General features: G+C 42.1%; 2 protein-coding genes across 2 annotated transcripts; both read right to left on the reverse strand.

Annotated features, from left to right (window-relative positions):
- Positions 1 to 3200: 3200 nt before the first annotated feature.
- Positions 3201 to 10931, reverse strand: LOC137916226 (ankyrin repeat and death domain-containing protein 1B-like). The gene is made up of 13 exons (XM_068759306.1): positions 10757 to 10931; positions 10319 to 10419; positions 10074 to 10172; positions 9895 to 9993; positions 9559 to 9663; positions 9347 to 9448; positions 9117 to 9215; positions 8594 to 8692; positions 8365 to 8463; positions 8074 to 8172; positions 7886 to 7984; positions 7362 to 7468; positions 3201 to 3243 (listed from the first exon to the last, which is right to left on the reverse strand). Exons 1-13 carry the CDS (start codon positions 10929 to 10931, stop codon positions 3201 to 3203), a joined length of 1326 nt encoding a protein of 441 aa, XP_068615407.1.
- Positions 10932 to 11546: 615 nt separating this feature from the next.
- Positions 11547 to 17766, reverse strand: LOC137916223 (DNA polymerase kappa-like). Its single transcript, XM_068759302.1, has 14 exons — positions 17638 to 17766; positions 16958 to 17077; positions 16713 to 16865; positions 16456 to 16587; positions 16221 to 16371; positions 15882 to 16094; positions 15604 to 15728; positions 15164 to 15330; positions 15062 to 15094; positions 14880 to 14976; positions 14173 to 14344; positions 13067 to 14038; positions 12163 to 12211; positions 11547 to 12068 (listed from the first exon to the last, which is right to left on the reverse strand). The coding sequence occupies exons 1-14, from the start codon at positions 17764 to 17766 to the stop codon at positions 11987 to 11989; spliced, it is 2595 nt and encodes an 864-aa protein (XP_068615403.1). The 3' UTR covers positions 11547 to 11986.
- Positions 17767 to 20460: the final 2694 nt, after the last annotated feature.

The raw sequence follows: 20460 nt of genomic DNA on the forward strand, positions 1-20460 counted from the left end.
GTATGTTTGCAAAATCATTTCTTTGTGCCTTCTTTTAAATAAAGTCAAACTCAACATATTTTTCAATTCATTACTCAGTCTATTCCACAGTCTTACTCCACAGACAGTAATACAAAAACCCTTCTTTGTTGTGCGTATTCTACGGACCTTTGGATTTGACATATTTCTGAAATTGTATCCCTGGTGTCTCTCATGGAACATGTTTTGTATATTGTGTGGTAATAGTGTTTTGCCTTATATAAAACTTGAATTGTTTTGTGCTGTACTAAATCAAAAAATTTCAGACTTCGAGATTGCCAGAATAAATCATTAGTGTGTGCTTTATAATCCACATTATGAACGATACGTATAGCTCTTTTCTGCAAAATAAAAATTGGTTGGAGTGCAGTTTTATGTGTGTTTCCCCATATCTCCGAACAATAATGTAGATATGGCATGATTAGAGAGTTGTATAGAATAAATAAAGCTTTATGATCTAAGACATGCCGAGCTTTGACAAGGACTAAAATACTGCAAGAGATTTTTGATTTAACATACTTAATGTGAGGTTTCCAGCAAATTTTGTTGTTGATTATTACTCCCAAAAATTTTGTTTCCTTTACTGTTTCAATGTTGACACCATCAATTTGTACCTGATTCTGTATATTATAATCTCCAAAAAACATAATTTTAGTTTTGCTCAAATTTATTTATAATTTATTTTTGTCGCACCATATTTTTATTTTACTTAATTCCGAAGTGATAACATTCAAGAGTTGCTGCAAATTCTCACCCGTACAAAAAATATTTGTGTCATCAGCAAACAAAATACATTTAACCAGTCTGGATACGTTGCATATGTCATTAATGTAAAGGAGAAATAGTTTTGGTCCCAATACTGACCCCTGGGGGACCCCACACGTAATTGTCAGTCTTTCTGAAGAACAGTCACCGACCTTAACATATTGCTCTCTATTTTCTAAATAACTTTTAACCCAATTCAAAGCCACACCTCTGATCCCATATAACTCCAATTTCTTAATCAATATATCATGGTTAATTGTGTCAAAAGCCTTCTTTAAATCAATGAATATTCCTGCTGCATATTGCTTTTTATCTATTGAATCTGTTATCATTTCTGCGAGTTCAGTTAAAGCAAGTGATGTTGAATGTTCTGATCTAAATCCATGTTGACTATCAGCGAGTAAGTTATATTTTCCTATGAATTTGTCTAATCTAAGAAAATAGTTTTTCTTGGATTTTTGAGAATTGAGGTAGAAGAGAGACTGGCCTATAATTAGTGAAATGGTGACAATCCCCAGTTTTATATATCGGTATAACTTTTGCTATTTTCATATGTTGTGGAAATTGCCCAGTTTGAAATGAAAGATTGAAGATGTGAGTAAGTGGTTTAGAGATCCCTATGATGACCTTTTTTAGCATCTTCGTGTCCATATCACAATCATCAGTTGATGTTTTGTTTTTACATTCATTAACCGTATTTATTATTTCATTTTCCTGTATTGCATTTAGAAACATTGAAGAGGAATTTCTTTCCTTAACTTCCTCGAAGGGTCCATTCATATTTGTCTTGGGTATGTTTTCTGCCAATTGTGGGCCAACACTTACAAAGAATTGATTAAATTTGTTAATAACCTCCTTCATATTATCAATCTTTAAATCATTATCCATAAAGAAATTTGGAAATTTATGCTGTCTCGAGCCATTTCTTATTATCCTGTTTAAAATATCCCAAGTACCTTTCATATTGCCTTTATTCCTTTCTAATATTTTATTATAATAATCCTTTTTACATATCCTCATAATACTCGTCAACTTATTTTTATATTTCTTATATTTATTTTCAGCTTCTAACGTTCTGTACTTTAGGAATTCTCTATATAATGTATTCTTCTTTTTACAAGCATTTTGAAGACCCTTTGTAATCCATTGGTTATTATTGGATCTTTGTAATTCTTGACTTCTTGACTTTTATTGGGTTTTCTTTAATCACTAGTATTACAGCAACTTGTTTGCTGCTGCTAACATAACAGGAAAAAGCATTGAAGAGTTGTTGCACAGAATCTCTTCAGCCTTGCCTTCTCCTGTTCCTTTAGACATCACTCTCTGCGGTTTGATGGGAGGGGGGTGAAAACATACAGCTTTGAAATCTTTATATTTCTAGATTGTTATTAAATTACTTACTGAGAGCACCATGGACATAACGTATTGTAAAAATAAAAAAACAGAATAAGATTTTTAGTTAGTTTACCAACGTGAGAAATGTGAATTGACTGAACGCTTGAATTTGATGACAGCTATGGCCCACGGCAAACCTGAAGCGGGGGGGGGGGGGCACAAGTGCATTTGCTAAGTCTAATTGACTCGTGTTGGACAATATCTATTGACACTCTTGACCTGATACTCAATTGAATACCTAGAATTTAGTTGACTGTGGTCTGCAGATGGTCTGTTGCCAGTATCTGTTTCACCTCCGTGGTCTCTGACAGATATTTGCGAACGGCCAGCAGTAGCGTCCGGTATCGGTATTCCTGAGTGGGTTTACTTTGTACAGTCTAATTTGGGATTTTTTCACAAGCATTACCTCAGATTCTAAATTAATCAAAATAGTTTTTTTGATGTCATTGAAAGCTGGGAGCTTCGCAATTTAGATCTGCACGGTTGAAAAGTCAGTTGGGTATTGGGGAGCAGAGGTCAGGAAGGATCTTGTTGATTGTTTCACTGATTTATGAGCAATGTCCGCTGAAGAATGCATTTATTGTTTTTAATTTTGATATTTAGTCAGTAATCTACACAGTTTGTATATTTCTAAATTGTACATCAAAAGTGTTATTTGCACTAAGTTTAATGCAATTTGACAATGGTCTGTAAATAAAAATTATCAACAGAAGCATATGCAGTGTGTACCGTTCTTTTTCTTCCTTCAGTGTACCATTCTAGCGACGCCACTGAATTCGACGTTCACATAAACGGTGAGAAGGTCTTTCCAAACTGGCTCAACAAGACATTGAGTTTAAGTAATTTATTCAAACACATCTGTTCTAATATATAAATATGCATCATCATTACATTCAGCAATTTACTTTTTTTATTTTTAGAAATTGGCAAAATAGAGATTTAAATCAAATTATGGTCTTCGCAAATGTTTGACTGGAATTCAGCATTTATGGTATTGATGAAGAGGTACCAGATTCCATGTCTCATGCCTGCTTGAAGGGGACCCACTTGGTATCAAAGAATATCCTGAGTGAAAGCATTTCAGTCATGACAAAATTCACAAAACTAATAAGCTCTACATCAAAAAATGATCAGCAGTGTTCCTTCACTATCTGGACATGTATCGAAGACGTACGTGAGGTTGTGCATCCGGAGTATAAAGAGAGAAAAGTGCATATTCCAAATCTGTCCTTCAGGAAAAAAATATTTCTTAACAGTAATCAACGTCAAAAGTGCCATTTTTTCAATAGCGAATGCATCGTCCTTCCATTCCTGTGCTTCGTCCAAGATACAGTAACTTATCTTTTGTCATTGGTAGCAGCCATTCACAAGGGATTCGGGCTCCTGTTGGGATTGGGTGGCTACTTTCACCGTGTTACAGTCTGTTTGGCTTTGAGAGCGTTAGAATCCTTCGAGCCTTGCCCGTCCTTGCACTGTCTGTGGCTACAAGCCGGCTTGTGTCTCTGGTGGTGACGCCGTCACAGTCCCATTAATCAGGGACGAAGGCTTCACCATAAATTTGCTGTAAACTGATCAGCAACTAAAACAGCTGCAGACTTTCAGAATTGTTTTTTTTCTTAAGAAATGCATCTTTTGTATATATATATATATATAGTAAATATTTAAATATTTCTATGAGCCATGAAAAGGGTACACATGTATAAAACGTAAAAGCACTGCATTTACGCATGCTCTAAAAAGCAACGGTCAGCCTCATGTTCATCATATTACATGATGATGTGTGGTTCCTTGGGATGTCCATCGCTGTTGGTGTCTTCTTTCAGTCCATCGACCAGTGAAGAAGCCCCATCTTTTTATGGTTTGGCGATGCAAGTGGCAACATGGTACATCTAGCAGCATTAGGAGCCGGGTTACAAGGCCAGTCGGGGGGGGCCCAACAAATGGAGTGTGGGGATTGTCTTGATTGGCAGGATAAAATGATGGTTGCAAATCTGTCTTTTTACTGTAAGTGAGAAGAAAGAGTTGACATTGTTTAGGTATAGGAGACGAATAAACACAGATAAACAAATACATGGAAAGAAGTCACCATGTGCAGCGAAAATAACTCCAATGTGAGTGGCCTGATAAGAAATGGACTCGACTAACCAAGTAGACGTCGAGGACAGATCCATCATCCCGGTCCGTGTCCACGTCCATTTCCATGGTGCTCCGCTCCGAAGTGAGATAGATAGCGCTGTCCTCCAGGGTAAATGTGGAGCTGGATGCAATGTCATCTCTGAAACAGAAACAAATGTATTCTCATATTAACCTGGGTAGCCCCCGTGTCACCGCAATCGGGGTAACTCGCCTGTGTATACAGTGCATCAAATTAGATTATAGAAACACATCACATGACTAATGCATGCAGTCTGACACTAAATAGACAAACTGGCTGCACGAAAGAGCTGAAACTCGTCTGGTATCGAGTCTCATAGTCTCAGAAATGTCTCACAGGAAATTAACAAAGTATCCTTAAGATTGGCCGGATGTGACCAAGAATGTGTAAGTCAAAATAGGAAACCTGCGGGGAGCTGGTCCCGAAGTGCTTTTACAAATGCCCACATATAGTTTAAAGGCGGACCTCAATTTTTCTAACTTCCTGACGTAAATGTTGATGTCAGCTTGTTTGAAGACGAGACGTCTGTCTCAAGACTTTGATAATGATTTATTAAAAAAACGCAGAAAAGACATTACGCAGCCGAATTTTTAAATACATCCATTAAAGAATATTTGATATGAATAAGTGACTGAAATCTCATTTATCAGCCGTACAAGACCCCGGAAAAGAATCAAAATTCGGTTATCGCTCTTCACGTTAACTTCCCATGAGTAATTTTATATTAACAGGGGAAAATTCAAAGAAAACAAAAAAGCATAAAAGGAGCAAAAACATACACCGTATTTTTTGGATTATACGTCGCTCCGGATTGTAGGTCGCACCAGCCAAAAAATGCATAATTAAGAAGAAAAAAACATATAGGTCGCACTGGAGGATAAGTCGCATTTTTGGGGAAAATTTATTTGATAAAATCCAACACCAAACAACATATAGCACAAAGAACATGCTAACAAGTTTGCCAAAATATCAGGTTTTACTCCAAATCACGAAATCCAAGGAAATCTTCATCCTCGGTGTCACTTTTGAATAACTCCCCCAACTCGGCAGGTAGACAAGACGCTGCTTCCTCTTCTACATCGCTTACATCAGACTCGTCGTCAGTTGCAGTTCCAATTATTCCAGCCTTTCTGAATCCCGACAGGATGGTTGCGGTTGTCACTGAAGCCCATGCTTTGTCGATCCATTCAATGACTTCCAGGAAAGTTGCATGGCGCATTCTCCCGGTTGCCGTGAAGCTGTGCTCTCCATCCGTCATCCACTGCTCCCACAGGTTACGCAAAACTGACTTAAAGCTCCTATTCACGGAGATATCAAGTGGCTGGAGTATTTTGGTTAAGCCTCCAGGGATGATGGCAGGTATGGAGTTGAAAACTTTTAATTTATTTTTTAACTGTGGTGTGATGTGCGCTCTCATGTTATCCATCACAAGCAGAGCTTTGCGTGCTCTAAAGAAGCCATCCGGTCGCTTATTGTAGCACTTTGTAAGCCACAAGTTCATCATTTCTTGATCAATCCACCCTTTCTCGTTCACGGCGACTTCAACTGAGGAGGATTGGATTTTTGGCATGGTTTTTCGTTTGAAAATGACCATCGGTGGCAGTTTTGATCCGTCTCCACAACATGCCAGCACCACTGTGAAGTGTGATCTCTCATGACCAGTTGTAACGATATTCACACTTTTTTGCCCTTTCTCTGCAACACTTCGGCCCATGGGGATGTCAAAAGTGAGGGGGACCTCGTCCATGTTAATAATATGATCCGGTGTCACGTTGTGATCACTTACATGCTTTTCAATGAACGCGCGGAAACTGTCAACCTTGGCTTGGAAGTCCGCTGGCAGTTTTTGGGACAGTGTCGTCCTTGCTCTGATAGAGAGGCGTTTGCGTTGCATGAAGCGGTAACACCAAGAAGGTCCTCCCGCAAAGCCGTTTATATTCACCTCCTTGGCAACCACCTGGGCGTGGAGACGCAACTGCACCGTTGACAAACCTCTTCCAGAAGCACGTTGTTCAAGCACCCATGCGTGAACTCGTTCCTCCAACTGCGGCCACCTAGCTTGTCGCCCGCGATTAGCTTTCTTTGTTTTCTTCATTTCAGTAAGCGTAACCTCCGCTTTTCGCCAGTCCCTTACAAGTTTTTCGCTCACTCCAAACTTTCTTTCTGCTGCTCGATTGCCGTTTTCGGCTCCATATTTCACTATCTGAAGCTTGTAAGCCGCGGAATATGACTTTCTTTTCGGCGCCATTTTCATTCAGCCCTTCTAATTTGTGTTTATAGATAACAGGTGTGACAGATAACTCTGAACCTCCAGAAACCGCGACAGATTCTGACGGGTCACAGAGTTCCCTGTAACACCTGTTATAGAAATGTGTAGGCTACTGTCTCTGCGCTCACAGATTTTGTAAAAAAAAAGCATATATAAGTCGCTCCGATTTATGATGTCATAAAAAGCTGATTGTATTTCCTAATAGTGTACACAACATCTCTTTTAATCAGATTTTTCAATATCGGACATTACATATCTAAAAGGGTCTTAAATCTATAAGACAAGGCTGTATTGCTTTATAATTCAATCTGTTTCCAGTCGAGGTATTTCTCTTCTGTCATATCACACGGCTCATCCTAAATGTCCTGTATATGTCTGCATGTCGGGTTGGAATTAAATCTATTTTACTGTATGTGCATTGGAAACACGTCAACACAAGCTGAGTCACCTGTTCCATGACGCGTCTCACTCTGACCATGCGATTTACGAGTGCAGGCGGCAATAACCTGGGAGAGTGTGTGTGTGTGTGTGTGTGTGCGTGTGTGTGTGTGTGTGTGTGTGTGCGTGTGCGTGTGCGTGTGTTTGCAGGGTGTGGCACATGAACTCCTCTTTCTTGTTCTCGAAGCCTCACTGCACACACTGTTCATGTGTAATTGTTTTAAGGTGATAAACTGAACATTCCAACAGTAAATCAACACAAAGTCTTCTTTTATAATGAAAGTAAGCAGAAGGAGTGAAAGACAAACAAGCAGACCGCACCTCTCCCCCGTTCGGTCGTCCACACTGACGAAGATGGACGAGCTGGAGATGGTTCCCATGGAGGAGCCCTTGTAGAAAGACATGCTGGCTGGGACCAGATCTGGACGCTGGTACGAACCAAACACAGCTGAGGAGAAGAAATTCCCATGCATGTGATATGAATGAAAGAAAACAAGGCCACATTTTCCTAAATGTTCCATTTCAGGCGTTTTTTCGTTTTTTTTGGGGGGGGGGGGGGTCGTATCCATGTCCAAGCAGTCATGAAACAGTCTCACAGCCTTACGTTCCCTACTTCAATGGGTGTCTCTGCTGTCTGCCCCAAAAAAGCAAGCCCCTGTATTAATATGATTTATTGTGTGTCCGTTTGGGTGTTTATGAAAATAGAAGTGAGCTACTTTTGTCAGGATCAGGAGGAGGCTTTCCTAAATAACGTGCCCTTTGGCTCGCCTTGTCCGTTCAGACTGGCCAGAGTGTGTGTGTGTGTGTGTGCGTGTGTGTGCGTGTGTGTGTGTGTGTGACCATACTTTGTCCTCGATTGTGAGATCGATCCCAGCTTTAAGAAGCATTTCCACAATCTCTATTTTGGCCAGCTCTGCAGCAAGATGCAGGACAGTCTGGGACCTCTGACAGGTCACAGCAGAGGAAAGGACAATGTCATTTCTACGTGTTTTCATTTTTATTTGTTCTATTAAAATGACTTGGGAGCGCTTACCTTATCCGTGGCATTGATATTGCAGCCAGCCATCAGTAGAGAATGGATGATGGGAATGTGACTGTTCTTGATGGCCAGGTGGAGAGGAGTCTCTAGATTCTGAGAGCAGAAATGTATTCTCTGAGACAGCATAAGCCTAAAAACATCGGTTTTGACTTTCAGAGGAAATATGTAAAATCACACTGATTTAAAAACAATCCTGTCCGTAGCTGATGAGTGTAAATGAGCAAAAAAAAACCTTCACTGAAATAGCGTGCGACTGCCACTTATAGCTTGTGCTTGCTTGCCTACCAGATTCCCAAAGTCTGTGTTGACGTTGTGCTTGAGGAGGATTTGGACCAGCGATATGTCTCCTCTTTCAGAAACTGGGTGGAGGGCACTGCATTTGGCCTACATGAGAAGGGAAGGCCAAACGTTAAGATGCTCCAGTTATGACCAGAAACTAGTTGGTTAAAACCGGAGGGCCTGTTGTGCTCATGTCGATGTTGAAAAATCAACGGAAGTGCTCTGTCTCTTTTACCGTTGTGAGGATGTTGGGGTCGCAGCCAGCCTCCAACAGGGCCAGCACGCATCTTTCCTGGCTGTTGTCTGTAGCCTGGTACAGCGCCGTCTCCCCATCCTGCAAGACAAAAACGGCCTCTCGAAAACAAGAGGTTCTTTTTCCGAGCATAATACAAAATATCAAACACATTTTTGATATTGGGGAGTCCAGGAAAGTTAGATATCTGTTACTAAGCTCCGGTTTATGAAGGGAGAACTGTTAGTATATGCAATATATTCCATGTCTTTTGTTTCTTTTGACTCTTTATTAATATTCTTAGTATAATTAACTCAAACATTTAGCCAACCCTTTTGTATCTGAGTGTTTGAGGTGAACCAGACATGGAGTCCAACTTGTGATGAGGAGGACTGACGTCTTTTAACAGAACCTTTGGCCACTCAATGCTAAGCCAGTCAAACCAGTTTACAGCATAATGCTGGCTCAGCCACTGCGCACACACTTGCCACAAGCCACGGAGAGAATGTTTACACTGACTGTCTACCATATTGACTTCATCCCGAGTATCAAAGCTCAGCAGCAGCAGATCGACAACATCCAAATGGCCGTTCCTGGCAGCCGAGTGCAGGGGGGTGTCACCTTTCTGGCAGAAGGCAGGTGGTCGGGGGGGGGGGGGGGGGGGATAACTCACATCAAAAAGTGCTTTTTTTCACAGAACATATAAATGTACACAAAAATACATACAGATTAGAACCATATCCATGTAGTGCATACCTTGTTAGGCTTCATGGTGTCCATGTGGTATGTTTCCATCAGCATCACCAGCACGTCAACGCAGCCATGCTCAGCCGCCAATGCAAACGCCCGGTTCCCTGACTGAGGAATGGATGCATAGATAACAACATTTACTGCATTTCATTTCATATTTAACGCGATGCCCATGAATTACAGAATTGATTCATGAAAAATGACTGTCTAGTAGCTACCATGTCTTCTTTGTCCAGTTCTTTCATCTGCAGGTCTTCGATGATATACTCTGCAATGTCAGTGTGGTTGTTTATCGCAGCGCAGTGCATGATGTTCAATCCCTCCTGGGGTGGAAAAAGGCCAGCTATAATTAATAAAAACCTTTGTTCTGTTTAATGAAGCAGTGGGAAATTTATTTAGTTAGGAATTAAAGGAATAAATAACAAGAAGAGGGTCTGCGCTGATGTTATGTTCAAACTCTAGTATGATAATAAAAATAAAAAAAAATCAACAATTATTGAATATTTTCAGTTGCCAAAAAACAAAAATCTTCCTGCTATTCTTTTTTTTTTTACCTCGTTCTCAATCTTCTGCTCAGCCCCAGCCTGCACTAACAGTTTCAGGATGTCCAAACTGCCAAACCAGGCAGCCAGATGAATGGGTGCCATGCCGAACTGTTAGACACAGAGTGCAAAATGTCAAGCTGTGCTATCTTAGAAATATTGCACCGGTTTTCAGTGCAGGCATTGCAAACCTTGTCCTTCTGGTCCACCTTGACCCTGCGTTGTAAAAGAAGCTGCACTGCCTCCTTGTTTTTGCCAGCGACTGCATAGTGAAGGGCAGTCCTATTATTCTGAGTCAAACAGACGAATCGGTACATTGTCCATTAGGAATATGTTTTTATAAAATCCCAGAAATGACTCATCCTTGTGTCTGGTTTTTGTATATTATACAATTACTGCATAGCGAGACACAGACAGTTCCTCTACTGGGACTCACCACATTCCTTGCGTTGGCATTCAGCCCTTTTCCAATAGACTTCATGGTCTCCACATCATTCCTCTTAGCTGCTTCCATAAATTGTTTCTCCGCTTTGAGCACTGCAAATTCAAGGCAGTCAGGGAGGGTATTTATATGCTTCTGTATTTACATATATATTACATACACATGACAGTTGGCTTAATGGACAAACAATTTGTACAGGATGTGTGTCAAAACAGGAGTGCGTACGCTGAGGGAAAACTGAAATGAGTTTCAGCCCTGTGCAAACATTTTTGAAAGAAAACGTCACAACTATGTGCATGTAGTAACCCGGTACAATGAATAGCTAATGATTAACTCAAGTTTAACAATAGGATTAAAGAGTCAGTCCTCAATAAAAAAAAAAAAATAAACATTGAAAACTTGGACGTTTTTGACATTTTCTTGAATACTTGCCCATCTCTTTATTGTCGAAGCTGCGGTCGGTGTCTAAGTCTGAATTTTTGTTCAGAACAAAGTCAGTAAATTCCCTCACAGCCTCCTGATTCACCCACTTCCGAGGGTCTAATTCCTCCTTCTTGGGAAAGCGTTGCTTCACCATTTCCTTCAAGGCCAGAGTTCTTCTCTCCATTTGTGACACTTTTAAAATATCTGTTGCGTAATCAAAGTGTCAGGTTATCCTTTCCTATCTAAATAATATACTTTTTAAAGAAAAACAGACAACCTATTCCATCTCGTTGCATCTACTGAGCTGGAAAGGCACTCCTTGCTGCTGGAGGGGTTGGTTGATGTTGACTTTATCCGCCTCACACCCTCGTGACTCTGCTTTTCGGTGCCAGACAAGGTCTCCCCTGTCATTCTTCGCCTTTTGACTTGTGTTTGTACGTTCTGCACATCAGTTTGTGAAACCAGTTCTATTCCCATGCCATGCTTTCAAAGCATTCCTTCTAATTCAATTTGTTGATTAACTTTTGCACAAGTTCAGCTACATACATGCACGCTCGTCATTTTCAGCAACTTTTCATACTCAAATAGCCAGGTGCAAAAAATCTTTTGCTCCTCCCACTGTGCAGGTTCACCTGGAACATGGTTTTACCTCATCAGACGCGGAGCTGAAAGCGGCACTTTTTGTACGCACACTTCAACCCGCCCTCATTCTGCGAGTGAGTGACAGTAGAAACACCACAATTCAACAAAAATAGTTATTTATTTCAACTTCGATGGACAAGATAGAATGAGTCCCTTATGCATTATAAACAGAATTGTTTTCTTTTTTAAAAACACAATAAAAACAATGGAAATCTATTAAAATACTTTCATGATGTTAAGTTGAAAAAATAGCACTGGCACTTAAATAATAAATACACTGACAATTAAATTTAATTAACTTATAATAAAAATAGTAGGACATGTTCAAATGACAGAAGATAAGCAATGAAACTTGCATAGAGAACCGACATTAATAAAATGTCATGAACAGTTTGTTTACATCATGTTTCACTGCTAGTCTGCTGAAAGCTTCTAAAACATACGAGTGGATATTCCTGTCTGTCTGAAGAAAACACTTTTTATTTTTTTGGATTTGTTACTGTGAGGAAACTTGAATCGTTTTAGTCCGTCTTCCATTTCTTCTGGAATGCTCCTTGGTTCCTTTGTGTGAGGTTGGACATTCTGCATGCACGACTGTCATCTGAAGAATTTGTCAATGGTGTTGCAAGGACCAAGGCCTCTGGACTTTTTAGAAGGAGGGGAGGAAGGCGCGTCCCATCTGAGTCATGCAACCCACACAGATTGAAATAAACATGCATTGTGTTTTTAAATAAATGAAAGCATTCTTAGATGACACAATATTTAATTCTCACCTTTTGCTTTTGCCTTTGCCTCCTCGTGTCTGTAAGAGCCATTCCCGGTCTGTGAACAGATTGGACACTCGTGAACATGGATAAAGAAAACGGCATTATTGCTTCTCTGGGGGGGGGGGAAGAAAAGAGAGGCATCTACTGAGGAGGAACACAATCGTCTCACCTCTTTAAGGATATAAAGAGTGCAATTTGTGAAGGAGGACATTTTTAGAGGAAACCAGGGTTCATTGTACGAAATGAATAGGTGAGGAAGTAATTTAACCATTTCCGAGATGTGGGGGGGGGGGGGGGGCAAAGGAAGGCCCCCCTGGGCTGAAATGAGATGTTTTACTGTAGAAATCAATACAAACCTTTCACACAATGTAACGTCCGTGAATTACAAGGTCAAAGGCCACCAACACCGTCCTAAATGGACTTTCCTTCTGTTAGCTAGAAACACGTCAGACGTCTAGTCCGTCATGAACAGAACGAGATACATTCACTCGCTTCAATTCCACAGAGGAAACACTCACAGACACGCAGGAAGCAAAGTGTATAATTATAAAGCTGCTATTATCTAGACTTTTATACTTCAGTACATCAAATGACAAAAAGAGGAAGGAGCTGCACCTATTTAACTCATACAGATCATCACAGTTTAGATCTTTTGGTTCACTTTGATCAGCTTTCTTTAACCCAGAAGGTTTATTATCAAAAAAACAACAAAACATTCTACCTGTCAAACAGACAGGGGCATTTAACAACTAACAAAAAAAAAAGCAAGAGCAAAAAGGAAGGTAAAATTAATCTTCCTCTCGTGAGTGGGACAGAAGTAACCAATCATCGTTGCTCTTCCAGGTTTGAGGGTGAGGAACATAGAATAAAGTTTCCGTTAGAAGGGAATGTGCTGATCAACCCCACCCACCTGAGGCCTTCCCGTTTGTAAGTGACGGTGGTGTTCCTGGAGACGTCTCCCCCCCCAGCTCATGGAGAACCTCCTGGTTCAGGCAGACATCCACGTGGCGGTTGAAGACAATGAGGTCATCGGTGTCCTGCCCCAGCTGACATATTGGGCAGATGAGGACGGGGCATTTATCGCTGCAGGACTGCGGCTGTGGCGACGTCACCTTCTTCTCGTTACCAATCGTTGACTCGGCCGTTTTCAACGAATCCATTTCCGCGCTGAGCTCCTGAGGATAAACCCTGCTTGAATTCAAATCTTCACCGCCCTTTGACCTCTGCTTTTCAACGTCACTTTCCTGATGGCCATTCCCGAGGTCCATATCCGAGCTCTGTTTTGGTTTCCTAACCCCATCGCTGAGACACAAGTCTATGTGTCCGTTGAAGACGTTCAAGTCCGTCGTCTCCACCTGCCTGAAACACACGGGACAGGTGAAGCCCTCTGAACGTGTGCCGCCGCAGCCTGATGTGGAAGCGCGGGCCTCCACGGGGGAAACGCAATCACTTTGGGAGACGCCTGCGTTACTCTCATGGGCTCTCATTGCTGACTCTGCACCCGTTTGAGAATCCGTGCCCGGAGAAGTCATCGAGGAGACATTCCGCCCATGCTCCGCCCCTTCTGCGCCACCATCTGCTGCCTGGAGTTGCCGTCGTTTGGCATGAGCCCTTTGGAAGAAAGACTGTCGGCATTCCACGCCGCTCCGACTTCCTTCCGACTCCCGTTTTCTCCAACCAGAACCTTCCGCATGCATCGGGGGAGGACAAGTAAGGGACAAGTTTTGGAGGGGCTGACTGGAGAGAGTCTCTTTGTCAAACTTTTGATGCGTTACTTGGGAGGGGTCTCGGGAGGCTGCTTTGGGCGGCTGAAGAAATCCAATGATGCTCTTCTGAAGGGGCTTTTTGTCATCCAAGCTAACGAAACCTGAGATTCTCACACCTGTGAATACAAAAACAAAAACGATCTGACGTAACCCTGATTGGATTACAACTGTGCTATCATTTGTACAAAGTATTTTGTCACAGATTACAATTATGAATTGATGTGCGAGTTATTAGGCTGAATCTAATTACCCATCAGCCTCAGTCGGAGCGGTTGGGGGCTTTCATTGTCCGTTTCTGTTTTAAGCAGTTCCTTGGCAACAGAAAATATCTCGTCTGCTGTCGTAACCGCATATTGCAGCGTCAGCGCTCTGGTTTTCACCTCAAAATTCACATTCTTGAGCTTCAGTGTCACCGTTTTACCCTTTGGGGAGAGAAAATTGATTTGGTTCTATCAGGAGAACCGTTCAGGCCATGCCTGTCTACAAAAAAAAAAAAAAACACTTTGCGGTATAAATACAGAAGGGTCATAAATAAAAGGTAAAAACGTTTGTGATCTGTCACATCACCGATTGATTTGTCTTGATCCGTTATGTGAGAAACACACCACAAGGTAATGTGATCATCTCCCAGAGACACATTTCCAAGGCTGATAGAAGCCCCTGCTGTCTCCTTAATGGCCCTCCATTTCCTCCAGCTATCAGGGCCACATCAGGACCCTGGTAGGGGGGAGGGGGGGGGGGGGTGATGGTCGTGCCAAGCCATCCCAGTTCCTTTTCTAGCGATTCCCAAGGGAACAAGCAGGTGGAGGAAATCGCACGAGGTTCGGTTTGCAGTTTGGGTGATTTTGGGAAGGTCAAGAATAAGATTGTGTTTCTTTTTTACAACCAGGTTGGGATAACCTCCGTGTTCCTTCACCATGCAGAATACATTATAACGAAGCACCCCTAATGTACTACCTTAAGATCCTCCTTCTTCATGCATTCTGCCAAGTCTTCACAGAGCTCTCTGCATGTGGACAACTGCTCCTCAGCTTTGCTCAGCTCTTTAAATGTCCTGTTCAGAAAGGAAGGACTGACAGTGGAAAAAGGTCCGACACATTTTCAGCCCGTCTCTACTTCCGCCTTTATTGAAACAATACCTTTCTGTGCTCATACTTTTCCTGTCCTCGTGTCTGCAGAAAAAACAAAATGCATCATCTCATCCGTCTGAGCCGGTACGTTCTAAATGAGCTGTGAGGTACCTTGGTACATAGGTGGAGCCCAGACCCAGGGACACCTGCATGAAATGATGCCAGGTTGTCTCAGAGAACAGCAACGACAGCATCGCCATCTCCTGGCCCAGATGAGAACAGCGAGTGACGCCCAGCGCATTGAGCATCTTCTCACTCACCTTGCCAATGCCGAATACCTGGAGAGATACGCAAACCAAACTCTCAATTCAAGAGTCAGTATCGTTAAATACTGACTCTTGAATATGTTAAGGCTCTTCCTCAGTCTGTAACACAATATTAGATACTTGATACCACATGGCAACCTTCAAAAATACCAATATTCACTCGATACACCAAATGACTCGGCTCGTGTGGGACTATAAGTATGTTCTATAAGAGCACGTCTTTCCCTGCTCTACCTGGAAAGTGCCTTTAGATAACTTTGTATTTGGAGATGAATTTTACTGCACTTTGCGGACTGGTAGATTCTGGATGAAGTCCGTGACCGCTTCTCGAGTCGAGAGGAGTCTGTATTGGCCGTTGGGCTTGTTCTTGTCACTGCACACCTTGGCAAGCATCATGTTTGGAGCAATTCCTGGAAGCAGGGAATAAGTGCAATTGTTGAATCTTGTTTGCAAATGAGCGGCTCGGGAAGAAAACATACAGAACAGCAGTCCCAGAAAACTCTCATTCTTGTCTGGCAGGTTTGTCTTTGTAAAGAATGTATAGCATGGGTTTCCCCCTTCACCTGCACTGGCAGTCAGCGTGGTCTTCTGCTCGATGCGAAATCGCATCTCTTTCACAGCCTCCTCGACGGACTTTCCAAATACCTCGAACGCACCGCCGGCAGCGGCGGCATCTTCGGAGCCAAGCAGGCAGGGAGACGAGCTCGGACTCTCCTCAAACAGAAGTGGAGAGAGGTCCTTCGTCTCTGCTGCCGGATCCTCAATACGCTCTTGTGCTTCAAAAAATGTCACAGTTTCCAACCTGATTTCCTGTTTCCTGTCATATTTTTCCATATCTGCAGTAATTAGCAAAAGTTCCAGCCGTCATAATCGCTCTACATGTCTGTATAATTGACACCTGCCTGCAGTGGCGCTGCTGGCGCGGTAGTAATGTGTACGCGGTGAGTCTGGCCAGTGTTGCCTCTGTTCCAAATGGTCTGTAAAATCCAGATAAGCTTCATCCAGGCTCAGTGGCTGGAAACGAGGATCGTAGTCGGCAAAAATCTCCCGAATCTAACAGAGACAGAAATTCAGGAGCGCCCGTCAGTTTCAGCAAGAAGCCGCGAAGTAACTTCACACTTGTGCCATCACCCTTACCTCATCGCTCGCAGCTCTGTATTTATCAAAGTTTGTTGGAACGATGACTAAATTAGGGCAGAGTTTCTTTGCGATGAAACCAGGCATGGCGGCCCGAACGCCGTACTTCCTGGCGTGGTAGTTGGATGTGGACTGAAAATGAAATAATGAGCTCCAAATGAAACACTTTAATCTGAACTCCAGATAAAAACAAAACAACTTTTACATTCGTTTTGAGGATATTCATGTCATCCCGGCAATGATTCATGTCAACCCACCAGCATGCTCGCGGATCCGACTGCCATGGGTTTGTCTTTCAACTCCGGGCAATCCCTCATCTCCACAGCAGCGTAAAAAGCGTCCATGTCCACGTGTACAATCACGCGGCTCAGATCACGGCCGCCCTCCAGCTCGCAGGCCATCCGCTCCACCTGACCACACAGATTGGATGACAAACGGTTGGAAGGTAGCTCGTTCATTTTGAAGCACACTCATGCCATCCTTTGCAAAATGTCATATTTACCTGAGCTTGTGCTTTGTTTAACTGTTGTTCCGTAATCTGCGCCTTTTGTAGCATAATTCTTTCAATGCGCTGGTTCACCTGTTGCTCTCTTTTCAGCTCGTTCTCATAAAATCGAGATCCCTGCAGGGAAACAACACGGCCAATAAAAGGTCCGTAAAAAACATTTTCCATTTTCCCTCTCAGCTCTTTTATCGTGTTTGAGAGGTCAATAATGAGTCATGATTATAAAGCTGGACTCTTCAACAGACGCGGAAGCGGGATCCTGGAGATGTTCTACGGCAGCGATCTTTTACGTCCTCCTCCTGGGACGGGGCCCTGACTTATTCCTAACGCGTATCAGTTAGATATGCGTCATGTTTTATATGTGATCAATACAAAGTGTGTAGAAATAAAGCAGCTAAGTGTTGTGAGGCTTTATGCATTGTAATCGAGCATCGCTTGATGCTCATCATAGAAATATCTAACACAAGAAAAAACAAAACACAAGGATTCCACGACATTCCAGGATATGGGACTTTTCAGGCTAACAATAGCAATAGTTAACCTCACGTTTCATATTATTTTCTCAAGTCATACAGTATCTTTCTTGAGACCATTTAATATGGCAGACTACTGTGAATGTGTATGAATGGACGAACACAGAACTCAGGGACGGTCTTCCACTGCAGGGATTTGTCTACCTTGGATGACTCCATGATGATCTTGTTGATCTTGTCCCTGTCAAGGCCCTCCATGCCAGCCTTGTTATCATTGAGGGCCATTCTGGAAAGGAAGCCCTCTGCTTTAGTCGATTCCGCCTGAATCTCCATTTCGAACAGTCGACTCCCTGGAAAGCAAACAGTCGTCCAATTGGCGGGTCAAACCATTATAAGGGTATATAAACGTGTAATATACTCGCAGCAATACTTCATATTTTCTTTGAGCCTTTTCAGATTTAATAACTCACGCTTTCACCTCAAACCAACTTTGCTGTCTCTCAGCTGTCAAACGTTCGTTCCATGTTTTGAAACGGAGTCTTGGGCGGTACTTCCGCGTTCAAGCGTGACTGCTCTAATGGGCGGGACTTATTCTTCTTCTGTGGTTAATGATCTGGAATCATTGTTCCTTGCCCTGCTGCCACCTTCTGGATCATATCGTCACTCCATCAAATAGACATATGCAGCAATTTGTATTCTCATTCCTAAAATAAACTATTTATTATGTATACTGCTATATATATATGTTCTATCTAGAATTCAGTTAAACCCATATCCTTTATTTATAAGCTCTCTCTGGCCTATACTGCCTGCTTGAAATAAATGTATGGGTAACTACTTTATAGTAAGTAATCTTCAGTGTATAGTTTAGGTTTAGGTTATTATAACCAAATAATAATCCCTTCTTCATTTCCCACCACATCCTTTGCTTTATTGTGCTGAAAAATCCAAGTCTACTCAATATTGAATAAAGGTTCAATATTTTTGTCTCTCACTCCTAGTGTTGGTTTACACTCCTGATTTATATCATTCCATGCAGTTCTTTTCCCCACAGCCCAGGAACACTGAATATTTATGCAAATGTTTGACAGTATGTGTTTATTCCCGCATTAATTAGATTGAAAAATGCCTTTTTGCTACTTCCCTGACATCAAGCAGAATCTCAAGAATTAGGTGTTGGCAAATTCCAGGAAGAACCAATCCCTGTTTTCTTGATATGTAAGACTGAATCACTCCAAACAATTTCTGACTTTTGTTTAATATGATTGCATCTTACAGATTTGAAGAAAGGAAGAACATTCTTGCAGGATATGAGTTAAATGGACTGGTACTGGTTAAAAGTGCAATATAAATGCAACGTCGACACTACTTTTCTTGTAAAGTTCAATGGCACTTGTTTTTATAATTTAAATTGATAAATAAATACAGATTTTAAAAGCATGCATGGTCTGTGTAAATTTAATATATTATTACTTTGTTGTTAAAATGACTCGAAAGGACTCGAAACTCGAAGTGCAGGACTTGCGACAGATGACCTGAGAAAGATGTGCTCTAGATTTAAGGCTGAAAATTGAAAGTTTTCCTCTTGTGGACCTCATGAACCTTAGACTGTAGCGTTATCATTAAAATAGTATTTTAAAAATACAGATAAAGTGCAAAGTGGTCGACAGAAGAACTGCAGGCACCCATTCAAGTCTCTCTGCAGAATAGACGAGCATACCTGAGCCAAATTAAAATTATATAGACTATCTGAGGTTGTTTTTTAAATTAGATTTTTGTGCAGCTGTACTTTTCGTGTAATTTAAGATGTAACAACTCTTTCCTTAAACAAACAAAAAATAAAATCCCACTGTTTCATCGATTTTATTCGGGGTTCAGTTCCTTTCATGCTTTTAATTTTGAAGCAAAAGAATAGACGACTTCCGTTGATGACGTTATGTTATGTAACTTGACGAATTTATAAGGTACACAGTAAAGCGTGGCTGTAGCTCCTCCCCCCCCCCCCCCTCCCCTCCGGAGTGAAGACAAGCTAGTCTGAGCTCCGATGTTGCTAACTAAGCTGCGATCGGGTTTGCTATCCGTCATTTGTTGCTTGAAGTTCAGGTGCAGCGTCGACCCGAAGGCCTCTTCATCCACCACGCCTTTGGGTCGCTTGTCAGCCGAAGCTAATGAAACCAATCACAAGTTTTAGTTAAGTTGATGCGAGTTGCGTCGTTTGACAGCTAACGCTAACTAGCTAGTCTCATTGGCGTTCGACGTCATTTTCAAAACAAAGCCCGCAAAACGTTGGAAGTTCGGACTCCGATGTCAGCTCCGGAATAGATTCGCTGCGACACGCACCGGGGTTTAAGTCTGTTTACCGAACGACGCGACCGCAACCGATGTTTATCCCAATCGGCTACTTTTTCCCCCGGTTAATTTGCCGACGTTAATGCTAAATTGAAGAAGAAAAAACAACGATCAGCCCACATTGCCCCCCGGAGCTAGCGTTAATATACGCAGTTCCACCGAAGCTTTGATTTAAATGTCTGAGAAGAGTTCGTCGTCCGGCTCGGATGAGGACGTGGACCCCGAGTCCGGTCAGCATGTGGAGCTCGGAGGCGTTTTAAGCAAGGTAACGCGGTGACAGTTTTATTTGTCTGTCCGGGAAGCTCTGACTGATCTGGAATCAGAGTGAGGAAGTTGCGCTTATCCCTGCATGCATGTCATGTTGCAAACTGTGTGAATTCCACCTCTGGTGTCTTTTCAGTGGACAAATTACATCCACGGATGGCAGGACCGATGGGTTGTGCTGAAAAACAACACTTTGAGCTACTACAAGTCCGAGGATGAACGTGAATACGGCTGCAGAGGATCTCTCTGCCTCAGCAAGGCTGTCATCACGGTAAGTATTGGCGTCGGTATTAGAAATCAATATCGCCGAATGGCGTGCTCGAGCGAGCGTATTGATTAACGTTAAGCGTGGACTCGACTGGTGGGAAGATTATGGGACCAAATGAAGATCAAGTCGATATCGTAAGTGTGTGT

This window comes from Brachionichthys hirsutus, unplaced genomic scaffold, assembly GCF_040956055.1.
Source record: "Brachionichthys hirsutus isolate HB-005 unplaced genomic scaffold, CSIRO-AGI_Bhir_v1 contig_681, whole genome shotgun sequence".
Lineage (NCBI taxonomy): Eukaryota > Metazoa > Chordata > Actinopteri > Lophiiformes > Brachionichthyidae > Brachionichthys > Brachionichthys hirsutus.

What these genes read in the sequence shown, in the direction of transcription:
- LOC137916226 (XM_068759306.1), bottom strand. Translation starts at nt 10,931, where the DNA reads ATGGAGAGAAGAACTCTGGCCTTGAAGGAAATGGTGAAGCAACGCTTT. An exon ending in AACTGGACAAAGAAGACATG is followed by an intron (nt 9,449 to 9,558) that starts GTAGCTACTAGA and finishes TCCATTCCTCAG; the next exon opens with TCAGGGAACCGGGCGTTTGC. An exon ending in ACACAGACTTTGGGAATCTG is followed by an intron (nt 8,173 to 8,364) that starts GTAGGCAAGCAA and finishes TTCTGCTCTCAG; the next exon opens with AATCTAGAGACTCCTCTCCA.
- LOC137916223 (XM_068759302.1), bottom strand. Translation starts at nt 17,766, where the DNA reads ATGGAGATTCAGGCGGAATCGACTAAAGCAGAGGGCTTCCTTTCCAGA. An exon ending in TCGGATCCGCGAGCATGCTG is followed by an intron (nt 16,588 to 16,712) that starts GTGGGTTGACAT and finishes TTTCATTTTCAG; the next exon opens with TCCACATCCAACTACCACGC. An exon ending in GCTCCGACTGAGGCTGATGG is followed by an intron (nt 14,039 to 14,172) that starts GTAATTAGATTC and finishes TTGTATTCACAG; the next exon opens with GTGTGAGAATCTCAGGTTTC.